The 24843-nt window shown below is 39.9% G+C and overlaps 1 protein-coding gene across 2 annotated transcripts in view; it reads right to left on the bottom strand.

Annotated features, from left to right (window-relative positions):
• tiam1a (TIAM Rac1 associated GEF 1a) overlaps window positions 1-24843 on the bottom strand; it is a 243819-nt gene that overhangs the window by 94996 nt on the left and 123980 nt on the right. The window contains exons 1-5 of one of the 2 annotated variants that reach the window (XM_078408890.1): window positions 21499-21543; window positions 19196-19297; window positions 17862-17940; window positions 11431-11520; window positions 1665-1880 (exon numbers count right to left, since the gene is read on the bottom strand). In XM_078408890.1, coding sequence (XP_078265016.1) covers window positions 1665-1880; window positions 11431-11520; window positions 17862-17940; window positions 19196-19249 — 439 coding nt within the window. In that variant the 5' untranslated portion in view covers window positions 19250-19297; window positions 21499-21543. Of the gene's footprint in view, window positions 1-1664; window positions 1881-11430; window positions 11521-17861; window positions 17941-19195; window positions 19298-21498; window positions 21544-24843 lie in introns of those variants that run through there. The other variant, XM_078408889.1, reaches the window with a different exon arrangement.

Genomic DNA, 24843 nt, shown 5'->3' with positions numbered 1-24843 from the left:
TCGTGGCACCACGGGAGAAGAACGAGGAGGAGATAAGACTTTGCCTTCCATCACAGTGAGGGTATGCCTAGAGCAATCACTGTGATGGCTGTTTGTGTAAAAAATTATATCTGTGTGTCTTGTGCTTTTTAATGTCTACTGCCGGACCCTGACGTGAGAGGACGCTGGCTTTGTGTATTCGCCGCTTTTCCGTCAGGATAGTTTGTCTGTTTGTTTCTATGTTAATTGTTTTTGTAAAGCGCTTTGAGCATGCGATAAGGCGCTATATAAAATAAATGAATTATTATTATTATTATCTGCGATAGTCCCATTTTCCTTCATTTAACCCCTAGCCTTCCAAACCTTTCCTATCCAAGTACTGTCTAAATGCCCTTTAAAAGTTGCAATTGTACCAGCTTCTACAGCTCCCTCTGGCATTACATTCCATATGCCCAGACACTCTATGAAAAGGTTGCCTCTCGTGTCCTTTTTAAATCTTTCTCCACTCACCTTAAATCTATGCTTTCTAGTTTTAAACACCTCTATCCTGGGTAAAAGACTGATCATCTACCTTATCTAACCCCTCATGATTTTATATATCTGTGTCTGGTCACTTCCAAAGCTCGTATGCCCAGGGAAAAATGCTCCTACTCACCCAGCCTCTCTTTATAACTCAAGCGCTCCAGTCCTGATAACATCTTAGTTAATCTTCGCTGCATAACAGCTTAACAACATCCTTCCTATAACTGGCCGACCAACACTCCAAGTCTTGCCTCACGATGGCTTGTACAGTAGTAGCATGATATCCCAACTCCTGTATACGATGCCTTAAATGATGAAGGCAAGCATGCCAAATATCTTCTTCACCACCCTGTCAAGCGGTGTCACCAATCATGCATCTGCACCCCTTGGTCTCTCTGTTCTACAACTCCCTCCAAGGCCCTCCCATTTGCTGTCTTGGTTTAATTTTACAAAATCCATTACGCCATACTTGTCAGGTGTAAATTCCATTTGCCCACTTCCCTAGCTCATTTAGATCCTGTTGTAATCTTAGATTACATTCTTCGCTGTCCACTACACAACCCATTTTGGTGTCATCTGCAAACTTACTAACAAAGGTAACAATCGTCATTCAAATCATTAATATAGATGACACACAACATTGGGCTCAACACAGATTCCTGCAGCACACCACTGATCACAGACCAACTATCTGGATAACAACCCTTTACTACCACCCTCTGATTCCTTCCACTCAGCCAAATTTGTTACTGATTGACTAGTTCACCCTGGATCTCAAGTGAATCAAAATTCCAGGCTGGACTACCATGTGGGACCTTGATAAAGACCTTGTTAAAATCCATCTAGGCAACATCTTCTGCCACGTCCTTCTTAATCATGTGGGTTACCTCTTTAAAAAACATAATCAACATTGCGAGATATGATTTCCCAGCCACAAAGCCATGCTGACTTTCATTAATCAGTCCTTGCCTTTCCAAGTCCTTGGTAGATTCCTCCCTCAGATTCCCCTCCAATAACTTTCCCAGCATTAATGTTGTGCTCACTAGGCTGTAAGACCTTGGATTGCCCTTGCAGTTCTTCTTAGATAAAAGCACAACTGAAAGGATCAAAGTTCAGTTTTACGAATAATTATTCTTAATTTAAATGGCAACTGTGAATCCTACCTTGATGGCCGGAAACAAATGCACTATCATGCAATTCATCTGTCGTTCCTGTCTTTCGCAGAGGTGAGATGCACATATGCCCATCTACTGGCTGACCACAAGTACGTACAGTGAGAGAAAGTGAAGGTGCAGACAAGATGGACTTCAGGTCAGAGACAACCAGATCTTGTGCTTTCATTTTATTAATTTCCAATACTTCATCACCTGCTTTTAGACCTAAATGTAGAAGTTGAATAAAATATGTTAGTACATTTTGAACAATAAATTGTTCACAGCATTCCGTTTATATCACTGTTCATTTACCGTTTACAAAACAATATATTTTGGTTTCTTAATTGGTTAATCTTTGGCAGCAGTAAGAACAAAAAGATAATTCAGAAGGTTATTGAGAGATAGGTAGATGTAACATTATCCTGGGTGGACCTCTTATTTGGAAAAAAGCCTGGTCTTTTTTCAATACTTTTCAGTGTATAAACACATATTTTGTGTTGTTTTACCATATATACTCAAATGTTATTGAATAGTATTTAACAAGATACCTGGTGCAGGGATTTTTGAAATGAACCAATACATAATAGATATGTCAACTATGATACTTCTATGATGCAATCAGTAAAACATAAAAAGAAATAATTTCCAAATTAAATGAATCAATTGCATATTGAAGCAGGGTGGATTAATAACAGAGTTACAACCACAAACGATTGCACTCATTTTATAAAAGTGACTAGGAAAATTGTTTACAGTGAAACCTATGCATCAGACGGTATTTTATCATTGAAAATACATCACTGGATAAAGTAGATTTAGGAGAACACCAAAGTAACCACATACAGGATAAACACCGATTTTCCAGCAACTGATGGTCCATTCGTCCCGTCCCCCCTCATAATCCGGACAAAATTACGAGAGCTCAGTTGAAATTCCCTGAGCAGCCACAGGAGGCATTGTAAACGGAATGTGAATGGAATGACCTACCGACCCATCCCCGACTTCCACCATCTCCCCGGACATTTAGAGCCTCGGCTATGATCAGTTTAAAGTAAACCCTCGGTATAACGGGCCATAGCGGAGGGAGTGGTATCCGTTATTGATGATGGTTAATAGACAAGAGGATCCAAAGTGCTGGTGTAATTCAGCATGTCAGGATCTCTGGATAACAAGGATAGGTGATATCGGGATCCTTCCTCAGGCTGATTCAGTTGGCTGAGTTACTCCAGCACTTGGTGGCCTTTCACTTTAAAACTAGGCACGGTTACCGTGCCCCCCCCCCCGCCTCTCACCTGATGCTGCTTCCAAGGTGGAGCACGTCAGCGACTCTGGGGGAGAAGGAGGCGGTGGTGGGGAGGGGTGGAAAGAGGCTGACTGGACAGTGACGGGAGAAGGAGATGGCAGTGGTCGAGCGGGGAGCAGATAAATAGCGGCAGGTGAGGGGGCTCACTGTGCAGTCAGGAGTGGGGTCGGAAGTCGGGGCTCTAAATGACCAAGCAGATGGTGGGAGCCGGGGATGGGTCAGCAAGTCATTCCATTCACATTCATTTTACTTTTATTGTGATGTATACATGCAACAATATGGTAAAGCTGCTATGTGATGTATATATGCAACAATATGCTAAAGCTGCCCTGCGCATTGCAAAAAATACACACAGAGAGTTAAAATGGCGATCCTGTGTCCAGACGTGTCCTGTTTTGGTCTCCAACTTAATGCGCGCTTTTGAGAATGATACTGAGAAGAACGTATCATTAATTGGCGACGAGGATAAACTTGTTTTGAAGTTTTGCCTGGTTACTTGCTGCTGTTACCATGGCTATTTTTAGCTCAATAGGGGAATTTGATGTTGCACAGGGCGACTGGGTGCAGTACACCGAGCGCATTGAACATTACTTCCTAGCCAACGACATTACAGATGCGGGAAAGAAGAGGGCCATCTTGCTTTCCGTGTGTGGAGGACCAACGTACAGACTCATCTCGAGTTTACTTGCTCCACAGAAACCTGGGCAAGTCGAATATTCTGAGATTGTGTCAACAGTCACGAATCACAAGGTCCCGAAACCGTCGGTCATCGTCCAGCGTTACAAATTCAACTCTCGTCACCGTCAGCCGGGTGAGTCAGTCGCTGATTATGTGGCCGAGTTACGTCACCTCGCTGAACATTGTGCTTATGGTTCGAATCTCAATGAAATGTTACGTGATCGTTTGGTGTGTGGGATTGATGAGGACCGCATTCAGCGTCGATTATTGTCGGAAGCCACGCTGGATTTAGACAAGGCACTCGGTATCGCCACCGCTATGGAGACGGCAGACCGCAACACGGCTGATCTCCGTGATGGGAAACAAAAGCCCAGCGAAGCGATAAACAAAATCGTGAAATCAAGGGGGCCTGACAGTGGTCAGCCCAAGCGGGGAACTGTAAGAGGATCTTCGTGTTATCGCTGTGGTGTCTCTCCCCACGCTGACCCGAACGACTGTCCAGTGAAACAGGTGCATTGTTTCAACTGCGGGAAAAAAGGGCATTTCTCATGGATGTGCAGGTCGAGTGGGAAAAATGCTCAGAGTGGAAGGAAAAAACAGCAGAAAAAGCAGTCAGCCGGAAAAACGGAAAAAAGCCACCAACTGACCGAGGAAGGTGATGTGTATGGTCTTTATCATACTAAAAGTGCGAAGAAGAAAGTTACTCTTTTCACTGTGGACATGTGTGTGGGGGGAAAGACTATCCCCATGCAAATCGACACCGGAGCTGGAGTTACGCTTATCAGTGAAGAGACGTGGAAGGACCAGTGGCGAAAAGTTACGCCTTCGTGAGAGCACTGTGGTTCTCCGTACTTACACTGGAGAGCAAGTGGAATTGTTGGGAGAATGTTCGGCGCCCGTCTCTCACAACCAGCAACGCTCAAGCGAACGGGGCGGGGCCAAGCCTACTTGGCCATGAGTGGTTGAAAGTTCTGCGACTCAACTGGCAGGAGGTGAACCAGGTCACTATCGACAAGCTTCGCTTCGTGTTCGCGACACATGGCCTTCCGCATACACTGGTTTATGACAACGGCCCATGTTTCGCGAGCGAAAAGTTCGCAAAGTTCATGAAAGCGAATGGCATTCGTCATGTCAAAAGTGCGCCATACCATCCAGCAACCAATGGTCTCGCAGAGCGCGCCGTGCAGACGGTGAAGACAGTGCTCTGCAAGATGTCGGGACCGCTGCAAACGCGTGTCGCTCGATTCCTCATCTCATATCGTTCAATGCCGCAAACTACTACAACGCAAACGCCGGCTGAAATGCTGATGAAAAGGAAAATTTGCACGCGTTTCAACATCGCGGTGCCAGATGAAAGAGCAACCATTGGTGACAAACAATTCTTGCAAAAGTTGCACCATGATTCGCGCCCAGCTCGAGAATTTGAGGGAGAGAACGTGCTAGGGTGCAACTACGCGGGAGGGGAGAAATAGGTATCAGGACGCATCGCAAAGAAGCTAGGTCCTGTCTCGTACCAGGTCGAAGTTCACGTCAATGGTGTAGAAATCTGGAAACGTCACGCAGACCAGATTCTGAAACGCGAAATCGACTCTCCCACAACCAACAAAACGGGAGATTCGATAGATTTCGACATGGGTACGCCCACAGTGCACGATGAAGACGTCAACGAAAGAAGCGTTGCACATGAAAACTTCGACGAAAGCAACCACGATGGCACCGTCGAGGACGCGACATCAGAGCGCAACGGAGAAAGCAATTCAGGGCGTAAGCAGTACCCAAAGCGAAATAGACAACGGACTTGACTATACGGACTCAGTTATATGGACAATGTAAACGCAACGAAAATTTGGTTATCATTAATGGAAAGGATTGTAACATGAATACTCTTATTCGGCATTTTGGGTTGGTTAGGTTATTTGGTTGATAGAATTACATTGAAGATGATACTCACATTCCAAATAAGAATTGGATATGTAAACTTTGATTTGGATTTAATTGGATACAATATGATGCATATTTTTGGACTTACTTAAATTGGGTTTTGTTATAGAAAAATACTTTGGAAACATAATGTATATAAAGATCATTATGATATTGGATTGTTTTATACGTATTAGTACGATTTAGATGGAAGAAAAGTATCACAATTCTAAGGGGGGAGATATGCGATGTATACATGCAACAATATGGTAAAGCTGCTATGTGATGTATACATGCAACAATATGGTAAAGCTGCCCTGCGCATTGCGAAAATACACACAGAGTGTTAAAATAGCGATCTTGTGTCCAGACGTGTCCTGTTTTGGTCTCCAACTTAATGCGTGCTTTTGAGAATGATACTAAGTAGAGCGTATTAGTTTTATTTAGGTTTCTGGCACTCCGTGTTCTTTAGAGACATGGGAGGGGTGTCATTAGCGGGCCAGAGGCATGTTGTTGTTTCACTATCACATGCCTCCGTTAGTACGGAAATACTGATCATCCGGAAAGGGTCTGGAACAGAGGGTGCCGAAAAATCAGTGTTTAACCCGTATAAACTATGCAGACTGAAAATTCAAATGTATAATTTACAAACAAATCCAAATGAATATCTATTTATTTTTGATACGTAGAATTAAACATCATATGGTTGAGAGTAGTATCAGTTTGCACACAGTTAATGCCTGTTAAAAATACACAGGTTAGGTTCCAATCCGTAGACACGGTTGACTTGATGCTAATTACCATTTTACACCTTAATCTCCATTTATCATTCTTTCAACTTATCACATCTGAACAGTAGCAAAAATCAACACTTGTGGTCCACCACCCCAGTTGTTTAACTGCGTTCAAGGTCACTACTGATTTATTTCTATTGGCTGTTTCTATGATTGTCCAAGAGTACACTGCATTTTGCAATAATGTAATGTTACTAAAGTCCAATGGATATGGTGTGGGTGGTGGGGAAAGGTCAAAATGGTTTCAAGATTTTTGCACAGTCCAATTTACTCTCAAGTTTTGCATACATTGGCAAGTATTTCCTTTGGAATATAGCATGATTGGAAGATTATGACATATGTATTCAAAGCATGACAAATTGCTGCAAGAGAATGCTCAGTTGTCTGCTATTATCACCCAGTGCGCTGGTGGACTGATTTCTCTGCCTGAATCTCTGACACACAATTTTGTCAAGATGTTCGCTCAGTCAGAATGCCCCCAATGATTTCAGCCATCACTTGCTCCAGCCACAATTTCAACCTCAAGAGTAATCTGAGAATCACAATGCTTGTGACCATTAGTGTTAACTTTCGTGCACTGGAATCGGGTTGCAGCAGGCAATATTTGCAATATTTCTAAATTTGTTGTTCGATGCTGTACGTAGAGGTCACTATGTAATTTAGTTTCTCCTACTAGACAGCAACAAACAGAGCGACTACTGGGCTGTATGTGTTCTTTGTCAACATAGTGTGTCACAGAGGTTTAGGCCAAAGCAATAGTCTACCAGCATAAAGGTATATGCAGGTCAATTCTAAGATGTATTCTAACTGAAGACACATTTATTAGGTGCATAGGCAACATATATCATAAAAAAAATATTACTTGGTGTTATCCACTCAACTCTTCACCAATCACAAAAGATGACAAAAGGCAGAAAATGTTAATGATTTGATTCATGACTCAGAAACACAACCCACACATTGGGCAATTTGAAGTGACTATATTTGAAAAAAATTTGAAAAAAATTTGAAGTGACTATATTTTATATTTTATGTTTTATGTTGATTGTTGTTTGCTGTGCCTTTTGTTTTATGCACTTTGTTCCTCGGGATTGTGGGAAACGGTATTTCGATTTTCTGTCTGTGTGAACTGGCTGAGGATTGACAATAAAATTGACTTTGACTTTGACTTTGACTTGACATCAAAAGTATTAAAATGACAACAAAAAGCTCATTGATGTCCTTCAATAATGCGACTGTCACCTGGACCAGTTGAAGGCACCAATGTAGTATTTATTAGACATAGCAAGTTGCAATAATCCAATGAATTATCATCTTGATATCATAGTCCTTGACAATAATTCTGGAAGCAAGGGGGGAGAGGAATGAAAAGATCAGAGGAAACCAGACAGTTGATTTTCTGCTAAACTCAAAAATAATATTTCATACCACACTCAGAAATCTATATTTCCTGCATCAAATCCTACCCCACTGCATTTCCTCAGAGGCCATTATCTAGCAGCCATCTGTTTCTATACACTGCCTTCCCAAGGCAAATGGCTAGTGCGGGATTCTACAGATGAGGCCTTGGAAGGGGATCTTGGACATCTGACTTTGGACTGAATGCCTGAGCCTGGATAACAGCTAAGCCAATAATAACTAGCACTGTGGTCCATCTGCATGAAAGGACATGCAACTCTGCCAACTTCTGCAAGTTACTTGATGTTAGGGGTGCCAACTATCTCACTCCCAAATAAGGGACAAGGTGACATCACTGCCCTGCGCCCCACCTCACCCTGCCAGTGACCACGTGCTCCCACTCCACCAATGGCGGCCACCCGGGTCGGGAGGCGGGTTGCCACGCAGCATCCGTTAGACGGCGCCCGGGCCTCCGGACCTACACTGTCTGGACCTACAGCGGCCCCAGGGCCAACACTGTCCGGATCTACAGTGGCCTCCGGACCTACACTGTCTGGACCTACAGCAGCCCCTAGACCGACACTGTCCAGACCTACAGCAGCCCCCGGGCCTACACTGTCTGGACCTACACTGTCCGGACCTACAGCGGCCTCCGGACCCACACTGTCTGGACTTACAGCGGCCCCCGGGCCAACACTGTCCGGACCTACAGCAGCCCCTAGACCGACACTGTCCAGACCTACAGCGACCCCCGGACCTACACTGTCCGGACCTACAGCGGCCCCCGGACCAACACTGTCTGGACCTATAGGGGCCTCCGGACCTAATACAGGATGAGGGCGGTCCCGTACAGGACAAACAAATTAACCCAAAATACGGGATGTCCCGGTTAATGCGGGACAGTTGGCAACCCTACTTGATGCTGTCACCTGACCTTATAAGTATTAAGTATATGAATCAGTGTCATGCAAAGCAATTGGCTTGTCAGGGATGATTCATTGGCAGTTGCAAAAGCAGTAAACAGTGGATGTGAGGCAGTAGAATTGAGTGTGCGAATGTGAGATGAGCAAAGAAATGCCTGAGTTTGTGTTTTTCTGATGACTAATAGAAATATGATGCATTAACCAAACATCTGAGGTTTGTCCTTATCGTTGTCTGCTTTGACCTATCGTTTGCACACCATATCCTTCCATATCTCTAGACTCCCTCTCCCCTGCCTCTCAGTCTGAAGAAGGGTCTTGACCCGAAACGTCACCCATTCCTTCTCTCCAGAGATGCTGCCTGTCCCGTTGAGTTACTCCAACATTTTGTGTCTATCAGAGGCTTGTGATGTGGTTGCTAGGATACATCACACAAAGCAATAACCAAATTCTCCAGGCTTAATATTTGTCACTGACTGTAATAACTATTTGTCCCATTGCCTCAGAAGTATGTCGGGACATGTTCCTGGCTTTTAATGCTTAGTGCACAACTCCTCCCTCCTCCACTCAGCCCTCCAATGGAGCACCAAAAAACCTTTGAGAGCTGCTGTCTGCTATCTTATGTGATGTTTTAATATCTCTCTCATCAGAAAGATCTCGACTCCCTGCAAACGCCAGCTGCAGCCACCATGCACATACCCTTCGGGACATGCAGTCTAACTTCAAGTGGTGTTGTCCACTCTGCTGTGATGTACATTGCCGCATAGCGTTATCATGCAAGTTAGCTGGTACCGAGAAGCTGATACCTACATTGAAAGCTGCAAATGAAAGCGTGCAACTGGGAGCTCAGGATGATCACTGAAGATAGAGCACAGATATGCTGCAGATCGATCGCCTGATCTGCACTTTGTCCCGTCAATATTAAGAAGCCACATCTGAAGCAATGAGCGCAGTAGACAAGGTTGGAAGAGGTGCACGTGAATCTTTGCCTCTCCTGGATGAGCTGTTTAGGTGCCTGGATAGTGGTGATGTCGGAGGTGCAAGAACAAGAGTTGCATGGCCCGCAAGGGAAAGTGCCAGGAGTCAGGGTGGGGTGGGTGTGGAATACGGCAAACATAAAAGGATATGGATCGAATGATACTTTAGTTAATTATAAAATGATCATTCAAAAGTACTATCCTATGTCATCTACTGAAATCAGAGGCTTGAGAAATGGTTTCAATAGACAATAGACAATAGGTGCAGGAGTAGGCCATTCAGCCCTTCGAGCCAGCACCGCCATTCAATGCGATCATGGCTGATCACTCTCAATCAGTACCCCGTTCCTGCCTTCTCCCCATACCCCCTCACTCCGCTATCCTTAAGAGCTCTATCCAGCTCTCTCTTGAAAGCATCCAACGAACTGGCCTCCACTGCCTTCTGAGGCAGAGAATTCCACACCTTCACCACTCTCTGACTGAGAAAGTTCTTCCTCATCTCCGTTCTAAATGGCCTACCCCTTATTCTTAAACTGTGGCCCCTTGTTCTGGACTCCCCCAACATTGGGAACATGATTCCTGCCTCTAATGTGTCCAATCCCCTAATTATCTTGTATGTTTCAATAAGATCCCCCCTCATCCTTCTAAATTCCAGTGTATACAAGCCTAATTGCTCCAGCCTTTCAACATACGACAGTCCCGCCATTCCGGGAATTAACCTAGTGAACCTTCGCTGCACGCCCTCAATAGCAAGAATATCCTTCCTCAAATTTGGAGACCAAAACTGCACACAGTACTCCAGGTGCGGTCTCACCAGGGCCCGGTACAACTGTTTCAAATCTTGTTCTGTGTTTATTTTTCATCAAAAACTTCTGAATGGTTTTAATCAAAAAGATCACATTGTGGATGCTGTCATGTATTTTTTTCAGCGAACCGAAACAATGGTGACATTTTACTAAGTTATGGCTACTTTATAAATGCACACATTTTTTTTGCTGAAGTGATATATCAAGGAAACCAGCCACCTTCTGGTTTACATAAGCATCTGCTGTAATCGAAGAACTAATAGCTATTATTACATTCTAATGTACGTTTTTATCAGTGGCAGTATTTACCTCACCTTTCTTAAATGTAAAAATCAAGAAATTTAAAGGAACATTTGATTACTGTGCTCTGAGAGCAAAATATCTTTTCAACAGGTAAACACATTTAAATGGCTTTTATGTAAATGTAGGGAAATATGGACTGTCTTTATAACTATAATTCAAGCAGTCTTTTTCTTTTGAAATATTGACAAATCTACTGTGCACTTTTATCATTTAATCTCAGCATCAAACATTTTGTAAATCATCAGAATACACATACCAAACTTCAGAAAATTACCAACACTCTTGAGATTTGAAAACATCGCATCCACCATTAGTATTTTTGGCAGAGCTCCTAAGAGTCTTATCAAATTGGTAAATATTGAATTGGCTGTTATGTAATCTCTTTTCATTACTTCAGACAGGATTTTTGACTTGAAGATGTTATTCAAGAACTTCTGTTTTGCCGTAGCCATATATCCAACCTCAATACTAAAGTCAGGATAGGAGTGGGAGCAAACATTATTAATAACAAAAACTATTATCTTGCAGAAAGATCAAAATAGAGTACAAGCATCTAGAGTACTCGTGAACAATATTATTTTTAAATCTTCTTTACAGAAGGAAATCCAAAATGATCTTTACAACAGGTAGACAGAATGAAATGCTAAAAATGTATTTGTTAAGAAAACTAAATTACCTTTAGATGAAGCCAGACCTCCTTCTTTTACATCTGTAATAATCATTTTTTGGTGTGACTCTTCTTCTTCAACTAAAGATACACAAAATCCTAAAGGGAGAATTAAATTACAATAAATCATAAATAAATAAATATTTCATAAGATTGGGTGATGCAAGCTCATACCTTTACATCAGCATAAATTTGGGCATTCAAAAAAGGTGAAACTCACTGCAAAATGTTGATACTAGCTGACTATGAACTGAAATAAAAAGTACAAAAGTTGGAATATAACTACATTTGTCAGGCAATATACTGTTGTGCACAGAGCAATTGCACCAAACAATGTAATAGAATTAACTTTCCTTCCCTTAAAACTGGTCAACAAATGACCCTTAAAGGGAGGAAACCTGTAGTCCTTGCTAGTCTGCCTTAGATGCAATTCCAAACACAAAACAATGTGGATGACCCTTAACAGATGTCTGAAATCACCTAGATTTCCCTTCGTTCAAAGGGATAGACAATAAATCTAATCCTTGTTAATGACATTTATGTCCTATGAAGTAAAAAAAAATCAACATAATTAATTTATTCATACCAGCATAACCAACAAAATGATTAATATGTGATTATTGGTCAATGGATAGGATTTTATTTGTAAAGTGAACTGGAGAATAGTTGTAATTGTAAATTTCCCCGGTGTGGGACGAATAAAGGAATATATAATAATTATTATTATTAGTTGTTACGACTGTTTCATTTTCCAGTGTTAATGAAAAAATGATATGAACAATGTTCTGCAGCACCACACAGTGGTTATTTATTTTCTCTTGCTACATGGAATCTTAGAAAATACATTAGAGGAGCAGGCTGTTCAGACCAGTGCACCTCTCTGCATTTCAGTTGAAAATCCATGACTTTAATTTACCAATATGATTTCATGGTTTGCTTTGCCAAAGCTTAAACAATTTTCTTGTGCCCAAAATAAGTTATTTCACAGCAAAATAATAACATTTCCCCTATTTAAATCAAAGAAGCAATTGTTTATATCATCGACCCAGCTCATTTTGTTCAATAGCAAGTACTGATTCTTATCAACAGCAATCCCTTTTTCCATGGTATGTACTTGTGAGGCAACCAGGAGCATCGGCCCTCTTCTACTAGACAACTAGTAACTGTTTAATATAAAGTTGTAGATGTGGTTGCTCTCAGTAACCCCATAAAATTGAAGGTAGATGTAGACCAGTTACTATATTCCTGATCATGTCGGGTATTCGTTCAGACTGTTCCTGGAGCATCTTATCTAGCGCATGCGCGCTATCCAGGTTCGGTTCAGACAGCGAGGGATCCGCAGGAATGTAAAGGCTTTTATCTGTGGTCTGCAGCCTCGTGGTTAACAAAACCTATTATGAATTTAAACGACTTGTCGTTATAAACACAACTTCATACATGGTGTCAGAAGTATTAGTCCGGAACTTCATCGGCTTGACATTCGTGAGTTTTTCCACTCTCTTTTTCTCGACAAGAGAGAACGAAAAGTTTGTTTGCCAAACGAACATGGCTGATGCATTCTGGAGATCGAACTCGCTTGTCTTCGACAGCAACATCGGCGAGAGATGGCGCATCTTCGAGGAAGGATATGACAGTTCTGTCATAGTCACACACTCCGAAAAGCCACCCCGCACTCTAGCGTATATTCTTCTCAACCTGGTGGGACAGGAGGCTATTGAGTGTGCGTGATCATTTCTGTATGTGGAGGAGGTGAGACAGCCTGCCGTGGGAGGCGGAGAATAGGTTGTTACCCCGCTGAATCGAAAGAGGATCCTCAATGTCTCAAGAGGTAATTTCAAGAGTTATGCAGCCCTCAAATTAATCTCACCATGGAACGGCACAAGTTCAACACACAGAATCAGAAGGCTGGTGAGACAATTGAATCATATGTCAATGCTTTCAAGTTACAAGCAAGGAGCTGCAGGTTTGGAGGGCTCTGTGATGAGCTTATTAAAGATAGATTGGTATGTGGTATTAGTGATGATACATGAAGGAAAGTACTGTGTGATAGTGACTTGACATTGGTTCAGGCTATTTCTACCTGTCAAGTTCACGAGATGGCCGAAGTGCATAATGAGATGCTAACTATTGTGCAGCGTTCTGCCACAAGTATCAATGCTGTTCAAGCTGGATTCCAGAGAGAACGTAAGCCTGAGATAATGATGAGAATCCAGTCAGAAAAGTCTGGGACACGATTTATTGCCGACTGCAACAATTGTGGAGGTAATCATGCAGCTAAAAGGGAAACGTGTTCAGCTTTTGGTCAACAGTGTTATGCCTGTAGAAAACGCAATCACTTCAAGAGATGGTGCAAATCCACACAACAGACTTACACAGGGAGAAACCCAAAGAGTTTGTTCACCAGTTGCAATCAAATTAAACCAACAGCAATGCCGATGAGACAGTTGGTGTTGATGGGATCACATTTGAATGTCACTAAAACGAAGGAGCTGATTGTAGACTTCAGAAGGGCTAAACATCCAAGGACGTACACGCCACTGGAGATAAATGGGTCTACTGTGGATAGGGTGAGCAGTTTTAAATACTTGGGAGTCCACATCACAGAGGATCTGACGTGGGCAACGCACATTGCCGCACTGGTGGGTAAGGCAAAGCAGCGCCTTTACCACCTTAGACAACTGAGGAAATTCAGAGTGTCTCTGAGGATCCTTCATTGCTTCTACTCTGGGGCTGTAGAGAGCATCCTGTCCGGCAACATTACAGTCTGGTTTGGGAACAGCTCTGCCCAGGACAGGATGGCCCTGCAGAGAGTAGTGCGTTCGGCAGAACGCACCATGGGAACTACACTCGTCCCCCTGCAGGACCTATACATCAGGAGGTGCAGATCCAGAGCAAGCAAGATCATGAGGGACCCCTACCACCCCAGTAACGGACTGTTCCAGATGCTACGATCAGGCAAACGCCTCCGCTGTCACGCTGTAAAAACGGAGAGGATGAGACGGAGTTTCTTCCCACAGGCCATCAGGACTGTCAACTTTTATAACCCCAGAGACTAAATTTTTGTCTACACTATAGTAACTTATTAACTTTATTTATATGCTGTAACTGTAATTCTTTTTTGTGCACAATCCGCAGGCATTGCCACTTTCATTTCACTGCACATGGTGTATGTGTATGTGACAAATAAATTTGACTTGACTTGACAAATGGATTCATTTGATGCACAAAGAGTAAGAAATGACGAAGCTATGATCACCATGCAAGTTAATGGTGCCTCAGTAGAAATGAAGGTACACACTGGTGCTAAGTGCAATGTGATTTCGAGAAAGTCATTTATGCGTCTCTGGGATGGTGAACAATTAAAGTCGTGCAGTAAAGCCACCACTTTAATTGCGTATGGGGGTGGCACCAAAATCAAACCTGTTGGAATGGTGAAGTTGCAGTGCCACCGAGAGGGACAGTTATACACACTTCCATTTTATGTTGTCCACAAAGGTGCTGCACCACTGCTAGGACTTCATGCATGCCAGGAAATGGGGCTGGTCTTGTTCAGCAAGGATGTTCACCAGTTGACCCCTGTTAAAGAGGATGTATCACACCAAATTCTTACGGAGTATAGTGATCTCTTTACTGACAAGCTTGGAAAGCTCCCAGTGACCTATTCAACGACACTGGACCCGGATGCGAGACCTGTTGTTTGTCCTGCACATCGCATTCCTGGGGCTATGCAGGACCGGGTCAAAGCTGAACGGGACAGAATGCAGGTAATGGGCATCATCACGCCCGTGATGGAGCCGACCGATTGGGCGTCCTCTATGGTTGCAGCCAACAAAAAGAACAAACAAGAAATCCGTATATGCATCAATCCGAAGGACCTGAATGCTGCTCTGAAAAGGCCACACCACCCCATGCACACGGTAGGAGACGTGGCTGCACACATGGACAATGCAACGATATTTTCTGTGTTGGATGCCAAGAGCTCCTTCTGGCAGATTCCGCTTGACTATAAATCTTCATTGCTAACCACTTTCAGCTGCTACAGGATTTTACGGATGCCGTTCTGACTCAACTCTGCCAGTGAGGTATTCCAGTGTACCATGGAACAGATTTTCGAAGGGTATCCCTGCGCGATCATCGTTGAAGAACACGACGCTAATTTGAGAAAAGTGCTTAATGTGCCAGAGAGGTGCATTTGAAGCTTAATCCTCTCAAGTGCAAGTCAGGTCTGCTATGTTGGGTACATTTTTACAAGCGAAGGCCTTAAAGTCAACCCTTTCAAAACGATGGCTATTGGTGAGATGACGGCGCCAGCAGATGTCCCCACTTTGCAAAGGTTTTTGGGGATGGTCAACTACCTCAATCACATCCCATCTTTATTCACTATTACCTTCTCCTATATCTTCCTCTGCCTCAATTTCCCAGTTTTTGCTTAGAATATTTAATGGCTCTGCTGCAGCTACTTCCTGTGCTAAAATATTTCCTGGTTCTAGAACTTAATAAAAAGGAAAGCCTATCAATTTATTCTCTCAAAGACCACATTGAGTGCTTGTCACTGGCTTTTTTGAGGAAGCACCCATTCACTGTGTAAATATTAATATTTGAATACTTTTACCCAGCTTTCTTCATTTCAATGGTAGTGGCTCCAATTTTACATTAATCCATAATTTTCCATTTCTAAGATCAAATTGGTGAATCTGCACCATGTACTCTCTGCAGTTTTAAGATTCTTTTGAAAATTAGACATTCACAATACTAACCACTGGTATGAATGGTGTTGGTTGGGCAGGCACTTAAACTAGAGTAGACAACCATGTATACACTATCTCTGTGTACTCCAGCTGAGTCTGTCACTACACTGAGTCATAGGATTCCCCATGAAATTTAATGCGGGGCCTTGACTTACTGATTTGGGAGTCACAACACTGATTCTTTGCCAGGTACGACATAGTAGAGCAGTTGAGACTACATTGATTTCAGTTAGTATTTTGGTTTGTGGATTGAGAGGCAAAGAGGAATTTAAGATGTTCTGAACTGTTCCCATATGGATTAAATTTACTACATTTGGAGGCTAGTTTAGTTTGGTTTAGTTTATTATTGTCACATGTGCTATCCAGTCAACGAAAAGGCGATACATGATTACAATCAAGCTGTCCACAGTGAACAGATAAAGGGTACAAAATTTAGAGCAAGATAAAGTGAGATAAAGTTTGATAGATAATCATTATGATTTAATTATTTACTTCAACGTTTGTGGTTTGTAAAGGTCTGAAGAGTGCAGAGGAATCAATGACAGAATTTCTGTTTGGTTGGAACTATACATAGTAAAAGGAACATTGTACTGCAAGGTGCATTCCAAGTAAAACCAAGGAGTAGTGAGATACTGAACTGCAGAAGATTATCTATAATTGAGTTGAAACTAATTGGCCTGTATTTCAGGGATTATGCTTTCTCGCTTTAATTGAATGGTGTGAAATATCTGCTCCCACCAGGTTCATTTGCACCATTCTAGTTTCCAGGGATTTTTAAAAAATAGTTAGTAGCTGCACTAATCTTTCACCAACCTAGATTAAAAGTTTAATTGCACAGTTTTGCTTAATTTTCTAGTTAAGGAGAAAAAGTAAGTAGCGTTATTCCCAGTTTAGTGCCGAATTCCTCTGAGCAAGGAACTCATTCTCAGGAATTGGGCAGCATGCTGATTTCCTGTATTTGTGTTAGAATCTAGACACTGATGAATGTACAAATTTGGAGGAAGAAAAATGTGGCTATTTCAGGAAAATATAAATACAATAATTCTTATTCATTCAAAATCAATTGTTGCGTGTTAAAAAGGAAATAGACTAAGGGGTTGGACACGTTAGAGGCAGAAAACATGTTCCCAATGTGGGGGGAATCCAGAACCAGGGGCCAAAGTTTAAGAATAAGGGGTAGGCCATTTAGAACTGAGATGAGGAAAAACTTTTACTGTCAGAGTTGCGAATCTGTGGAATTCTCTGCCTCAGAAGGCAGTGGAGGCCAATTCTCTGAATGCATTCAAGAGAGAGCTAGGTAGAGCTCTTAAGGATAGCGGAGTCAGGGGGTATGGGGAGAAGGCAGGAACGGGGTACTGATTGAGAATGATCAGCCATGATCACATTGAATGGCGGTGCTGGCTCGAAGGGCCGAATGGCCTCCTCCTGCACCTATTTTCTATTGTCTATAACCAAATCTTTCGTTATGCATGTTCTCCCTTGATCAAATCAAACAAATAATTCACATGCCAGTTTTAAAGTTGATCTTAAATTTAATACAACTATTCCAACATACAAATACTGAACAATTAAGTGTGTTATTTTAAGATGGATGTTTAAAAAAAAGCAATGAAAACAAAGGTATAAGTAACAAATATAAGTAATTGAAAAAATGGCATAAATATTTGTGTAACATTTTGCACATATCCTTACCATAACTGACAGAAGTATCAGACTTGTCAAATTGAACATGATGTGTAATCTTAGGACAAATTTCAATTTCTTGATACAACTGAGAAAATAAAATAATTTTATTAATTGAAAACATAGGCATAACGTCAGAGCAAAATATAATCAATATTGCTAAGAAATACTAATAATCAATTTATTAATGTTTATTTATAATATGAATATGTTCAGTTCTCACTTATTCACATGCCACATTTGCTGCAGGATAGCGTGCAACAACATTGCATTACGATCTCCCAAAGGTAGTGATGTCAAGACAATGGTTTCTAAATGTATTTTTAACCATCCTTTTCTTGACTTACTTAGAGAATTATCTATAATGGATACCAATATAATTTATTAATGGCGATCTCAGAAAATGTAGCCCATACATAAAAAGTGAATAAAATCTGAGGACAGATGCATTCGAAACTTTATAGGTTCGGACCTCTTCGCAGTTAAGTAACATCTCTAGTTTTTAATCTCTCTTTCAAAGCCTTGCAAAGCTGAACTCCACTGTATTTTAACAGCCTATAAATGAAAACAAAACTTGGAGATATCTGTGGTCCCCACTTTGGCCATCTAAACATCCCCAATTTTAATAACTTCATCATTGGCACACCATGTCTTCTGCTTCAAATGCTTTAAATCCTGGTTTCATGTCTATATTCCTCTTTATTCCACTCAACACCATCACTTTCATCAGCCCTCCATCTTAGTAAGTGACTTCTTGTCAAGATTTGCTTTAAGACTCATAGATAGGACAAAGATGTTAAAAAATTGTTACATGAAGCACATTTTTAAAATGTCATTACTTTCCAATTCACAGTGCTTTTTGTTGCAATCAATTAACCTTTTCTTGCATCCAAAGCACCAAAACCTTTCTGTAAAATGGTCAAAAGACACCAGAAAATGCACTCCCATTACCAGAACCCACATCTTACCATTCCTGTGAAATAGCAGGAGGCATGGGCTCCGGACAATGGGATTTCCCAAATGATGGCAAGGTAAACCTGACCAAACTGCTGTCTCTGTTGTAATTCTCTTGTGATCTATGCACAAATGCATTAAGAAGTTAAATATGATTGGAATAAATCATGAAATAAGACCATTTCCTTGTGAGAGGACCATTCAGTGATCTGATAACAGTAGGGAAAAAGTAAATATGATAGGAATAAATAATGAGATAAGACCTTTGCACTCTCCATATATACTTATATATAAACAACGTGGGTTGTTTTTAAATGTGCTATACAAATAAAATTGACTTGACTTGACTTGACTTATAGGCTGCTAATATTCAAACTCAGGTTGCTTACCAATTCATGAATATCCTCTTGTTTAGGTATATAATATTGAATGTGATTATTCATTGTAAACTTCAAACGAACGTAGTGGCCACCTGGCTCCAAATGATGTGCCTACAATGCATGAGTAGAAACAGATAAAAGAGAAAGTGATCACTATCTTGTTGTGGTTAATACAAATGCAGTGAATGACATTCCATTTGAAATATAATGTAACATACCTGGGGAAAATCTGTAATTCAATATTATTTTGAATTTACGATATAGGGAGTGCTTCAGCTTTCAGATTCTTCTACTCTGTGGAATTTGTTAAGTATGTGTGGTAACATGAGAACTGTGGTTGAGTAGAACATACCCGGTCTATCTCTTTTCAATCATAACCGTGCATCTCTTTCACTTTTATGTCCGTGCATCCAGAAGCACTAAAGATTTGAATGCAGATTTGGATGTATTAAATGAGTAAGAGCTTAATTAAGATTCCACACTCATTCTTCGCGCTTATGACAGTTTTGGAGGATTAATGTTCTCCTTGTGGAAATTATCTAAGCTGAAATTCTCTGGCATGTGGAAGATGAAAATATTTCTTCTAATGTTATGAACTACCAATAAGATAATTAATCCGATTTTTAAAAAAAAGAAAGTTATTTGCATACTTTCTGATTTATCTTCGAAGGAGTTAACAGTGTAATGCCGTGTTATAAATTATTTTCTATCAATGTCGTTAGGATTTTGAATATAATTTAGTCCTGATCAAATGATGGTACATCATCAAGACCACGTGCTAAATTAATGAAGTTCCAGACATTAATAACAGCAATACAAGCTCATCATACAAACTCATTGAAGGCTGAGAACTAGTTTTTGGTATAAACAAATGAATAAGAACTAATTTCTATGATCAGCAAATAAAATGTAGTTGCCATTATCTTCAACCAGATCAACTATGTTTCAGATATTATGGATTGCTCTACCAATTTTATCACCTGAAGATGAAGGTAAAACAGAACTGAAACTTAGATAGAGGCTTTTAGTTGGTGGTCTATGATTCTTTATTTGAAAAATATCCAAATCTACAAACAACTTTAGAAATGAATTTGTGTTCTCACTTTACAAAATCCACGATTTGAGTTTAGTTCAAGGTTTGCTATAACACAAGGTCTGCTTTGTACAAGGTTCTTGCCACGCAACCTCCCACTTTAAGTTCCAAATAGAACATGATGCTGCCTCAAAACAGATAACTGTACAAAGCAAAACAAAATCCTGCTATAATAAGAAACATTTAATATGGTAAACTTCAAGTTTATCTCTTTTCAGATTTTCTTAAACATTTCATCAAAAGCCTTATGAAAGTATGCAGACATTCGTCTGATGGATAGAGATTAAATTGTTATCTGAAATCATTTGTTCTTTATAATGAAATGTACCCACAGCTTTGATCAGAAGACTGCTCATCAATAACCTTTTGTCTATCCCTCTGCTCATCTTGCAGTACACAGAAAGCAATCCAAAATGGCAAAGTGAGATGGATATCATCTAATAATCCCAATATCTGCATTGATTTGCCAACAGCACAGTACTCATTTGGTAAATAGTTATTTTGGACTTCTTTGATGGGGTTTCCCTAAACAATTTCTTGAAACTGGAATTAGTTAAACAGTTGCTTTTAAGAATCTTTGTCTTTCAAACCAAAATAACCAGGCTATTCAGAAGGTTTCACTGCATTTTAATTTATTTTTACATTGAAACAGATTTTCTCCCTTCCTTGGGTGGCATGTTTACATTTGTTAATTTTTAGACTACTGTTGATCAAAAAAGCAAGCAGCACAATGTTAGAAAAATAATTGAGACACAGTTTAATATGCTGTGCAAATTAATTAGGTAGTACGAGGTTTGGTTTTATATTTAAATAACAGATCTATTTTCAAAGGGGCTATGAAGGAATGCCATTAATGGTTAAAGTTTTAAACAATGAACTGCAATACAAAAATGAAAAACATTTGCCCCCAAAAATATTTTAAAGCATCTATCAGAACTAACTAAGCAGCATTCTAAATTCCAGTGCAGGCTTTTAAAACAAGTCTTCAAATATGTAGGAAAATCAAAAACAAAAATTATTTTGTTCAAATACTTTTATCCATCAAAATATTTTAAAAATGGAAAAACCTTGGCCAAAGCCTAGTGATTTTAAAAATTATTCCAACAAATAAAAAACATAAATAAGATTGCTTGTCTCTTAAAAGCCTGTAATGAAATGTTTGATTACTTGACACCTTTATGATACTACTGTGCTAGAACACTTCAGGTTCTTAACTCACATTATGATTTGAAGTGAGAAGATGCAGATCAAACTAAAAGGGAAATGTGTATGAGCTGATGCAAGAGACAGGAGAAAAAATACGAAAGCTGTTATAATACAGAAGAAGGCATCAGAATAATTTATAACCAACTTCATTTATATTTGTATATTTCATGAATATGATTAATAATGAGAAATGCAAACAAAAATGGGAGCGTGATTTAGACCACGTCAAGGTATACATAAACTTAATGCTAAATGTTTTCGCGCAGAGCATCATGTTTGATCAAATAGAAAAATTAAAAATATTTAAAATCTCATTGATTGATAAATATTGTTATATTATTAAAATTCTAACGAACAAACCATCTCATGGTAATCCAGCCATTATAAGAATAGATTGTGGAAAACAAGTGCATTATATATAGTGATGCTTTTACAATAACATGTTTCTATTTTCCTGAAAAGCACATGGCCAGGTGAATATAGAACTCCATAAGTGCACGGTTAACAGGTCGAATATCCCAATGGTCCAGCATCTGACTCACCAGGTAATGGTTGCCATGCTCCCTCTTAACTCAGCTGCTGCACTCAACTGCCACTTACCAGGTCTCCGATTCTCACACTGATTTTCCACTCATGAACCCCAGTTCCTGTGCTCCCTTTCAACATACCTGATTCACTCAACAATTTATCATATTGTATAACATCTTAAAAAGGAATGAAAATAATGTTGTGGTATTACTAAAAGTACATCAGATAGTCCACTAATCCGGCAACACTGAAGTCCCAAGCATGCCGGATTATCAGAGTTGTACTGCAATAACATTGCAGTCACTATTGATTTTGTCACAAGAATCTCAGATTATAAAACTATTTCAAAACGTCTACCAGCAACATTTAAATCTGTTCAAGAATAAAATTAATACCATTGTTTAAATGATCTTTATGTGTAGTTTATCTTCAGGCAAGCTTCAGTCATGAAATAAATTCATTTATGTCGGTGCATAACCAACCTCAATCTTCACTTCTCAATTATAGTTCTCTCTCAATCTCTCTATATCTCCCTATATGTATTTGAGTATACATGTACCAGTGTATCTATCAACATTTCTCAAAATGTCTCTGCCTACCTCTGTACTTTGATTCCTTTTCCCATAAACTCTGTTTCTCTTTCTCTCAAAGTATAATTAATTGATAATTATACCCTAATATATTAATCAAACATCTCACTTGTAAGTCAACAGCACGTTGGAAAGCTAGAAGTGACAAGCTTCTCGCTCTGCCTTTTGCGTAACAATTTCAGATAAATAAAATAAACTATGAATAAAATGATTCTATTATTTTGTGACCCTTGCTCGTACACCAAAAGGCATCAACAAAATAGTCAATGTAATTTTGTTAAGTCATAAACGTTAAGAGATATGTGGAGCACCATAGTAGTAGAGTTGTGCCAGAGACCCAGGTTCATCCTGATTACTAGTGCTGTTTGTACAGAGTTTGTACATTCTTCTTGTGACCGCGTGGGTTTTCTCTGGGTGCTCCGGTTTCCTCACACACGCCAAAGACGTGCAGATTTGTAGGTTAATTGGCTTCTGTAAATTGTCCCTAGTGTGTAGGATAGAACTAGTGTGAATGTGTGATCAATGTGTGATCGTTGTGTGATGTGGGCATGGACTCGGTGGACCAAACGGCCTGTTTCCATACTGTACCTCTAAAACTAAAATTCTTAAGATATTCCAAAACAATTTTGTATTTATCTGATAAGCATGATTCTTAAAAAAATACAGTGTAATGATTAGTAAACAATAAGTGTCACTAAATGGTGTCACAATTTGGATGCACATAGCAATATCATTAATAGAATATTAAATTGTTGCTTTTCAAAAATGTAATTTCTAAAACTTCAGTCTTCATCAGCGATTTGCTGTTAATTCTTGTGTAAAAATTGACATGAAGTTTAAAAAAGTAGCCAATTTGTCACTTGTTTTTATACTAATGCATAATTGATAATTATACCCTAATATATTAAAATCTTTACTTTTCATTACTTTAGTTTCAGAAAAGAAGTTTGCTTGATCAATATTTCAACCATAGATTTAATTATCCAACCCATCCAACACTAATCACGATGATAGCACCAAATATGTTCTTAAGAAGGTTCTGCAGCAACTTGTCAATAACTATCCTAACCAAGCTGCAGAACCACAGCAACCAAAGATATATATAGAAACAGCAAAGAAATGCCACAAACTCCAGTTTCTATCAGCTACATACCTGGTATGGATACCTAATGTTCTTTCAGTGTTATTAAAATCATACCCTTGAATTGACTGCATCATGCCATCAGGGAAATGTAATGAAGCCTGCATTTAATGCAATTAACTCACTATAAACCAATGTTAAAGTTCTCAGATATTATTAAGCCAGGAGTGGCCTTTTAAATAACATTGACCAAATTTCCTAAATCAGCTTGCAATAAGGAACCACTGATATTTTCAGGAAACCTTTAAAGCAGCCTTTGAGCTGAAGAATCTGTGAATAGAATCATTTATATAGAGACACAAATAAGGCTAACCCAGAGGGTACAATTTACATATCTGCTTTCTTACAGACTTCCTGTGGTACAATTGTCCAGAGAACTTTGAAGTCAACAGAAAAAATGGATTACATGAGTAATGACTTTTTAAGGAGTTGGTAAATTCAGAATTTTTCACTGTCAATACAGCTTTGCTGTGAAAATTGATAACAAGGATGAATTAAATGGAGTAAATTGTAGACATAAGTGGACCTACTTGCACCCAGACAGTATTTTTGAAAAGACATGGTTCACATCAATAAAATTGTCAAGGATGAGATTTTTGTAATGTAAGTACGTGTTTGGGGAAAAATAGACAATATGCAAGGAAATCTCCTGCAGGATTGATCAGTCAGCAACAATCTCCATGGAGGGTGTGTTGTGTCCGGAATCAAGCCATCATGTGAGGCAGGTGGTTCATAAGCAGCAACTAGACATCAGACAGCAGGCCTGGACCTTAAATGGCCTGAAAACAACTCAGTGTTGTCAACTGCTTTTAAATGATGTTGATGACATGATGCATTTAAAAATGATGCAATAAATTATCCTTTAAATAGTTATTAAAAGATTTTTTAAATAATTAATTTACCCAAAAAACAAATTTAACAGAGGTAAAATAATTTAAAGAATTAACAACAAGTTAAACAAAACAAACTAATGACCTCCACTCGCCTTTTCAATCAAGGGCCTCATTCAAATGATGTGAGATTGAGGGACCAAATGCAAATGGCCTCTCAACAAGGTGTTTGCAGCCTAATGCTGGACTCAGAGTTGGAGCTAGCCATA

This window comes from Rhinoraja longicauda, chromosome 12, assembly GCF_053455715.1.
Source record: "Rhinoraja longicauda isolate Sanriku21f chromosome 12, sRhiLon1.1, whole genome shotgun sequence".
Taxonomy (NCBI): domain Eukaryota; kingdom Metazoa; phylum Chordata; class Chondrichthyes; order Rajiformes; family Arhynchobatidae; genus Rhinoraja; species Rhinoraja longicauda.
The sequence above is the reverse complement of the archived record's forward strand: the minus strand, read 5'-3'. Positions and strand labels throughout refer to the sequence as shown.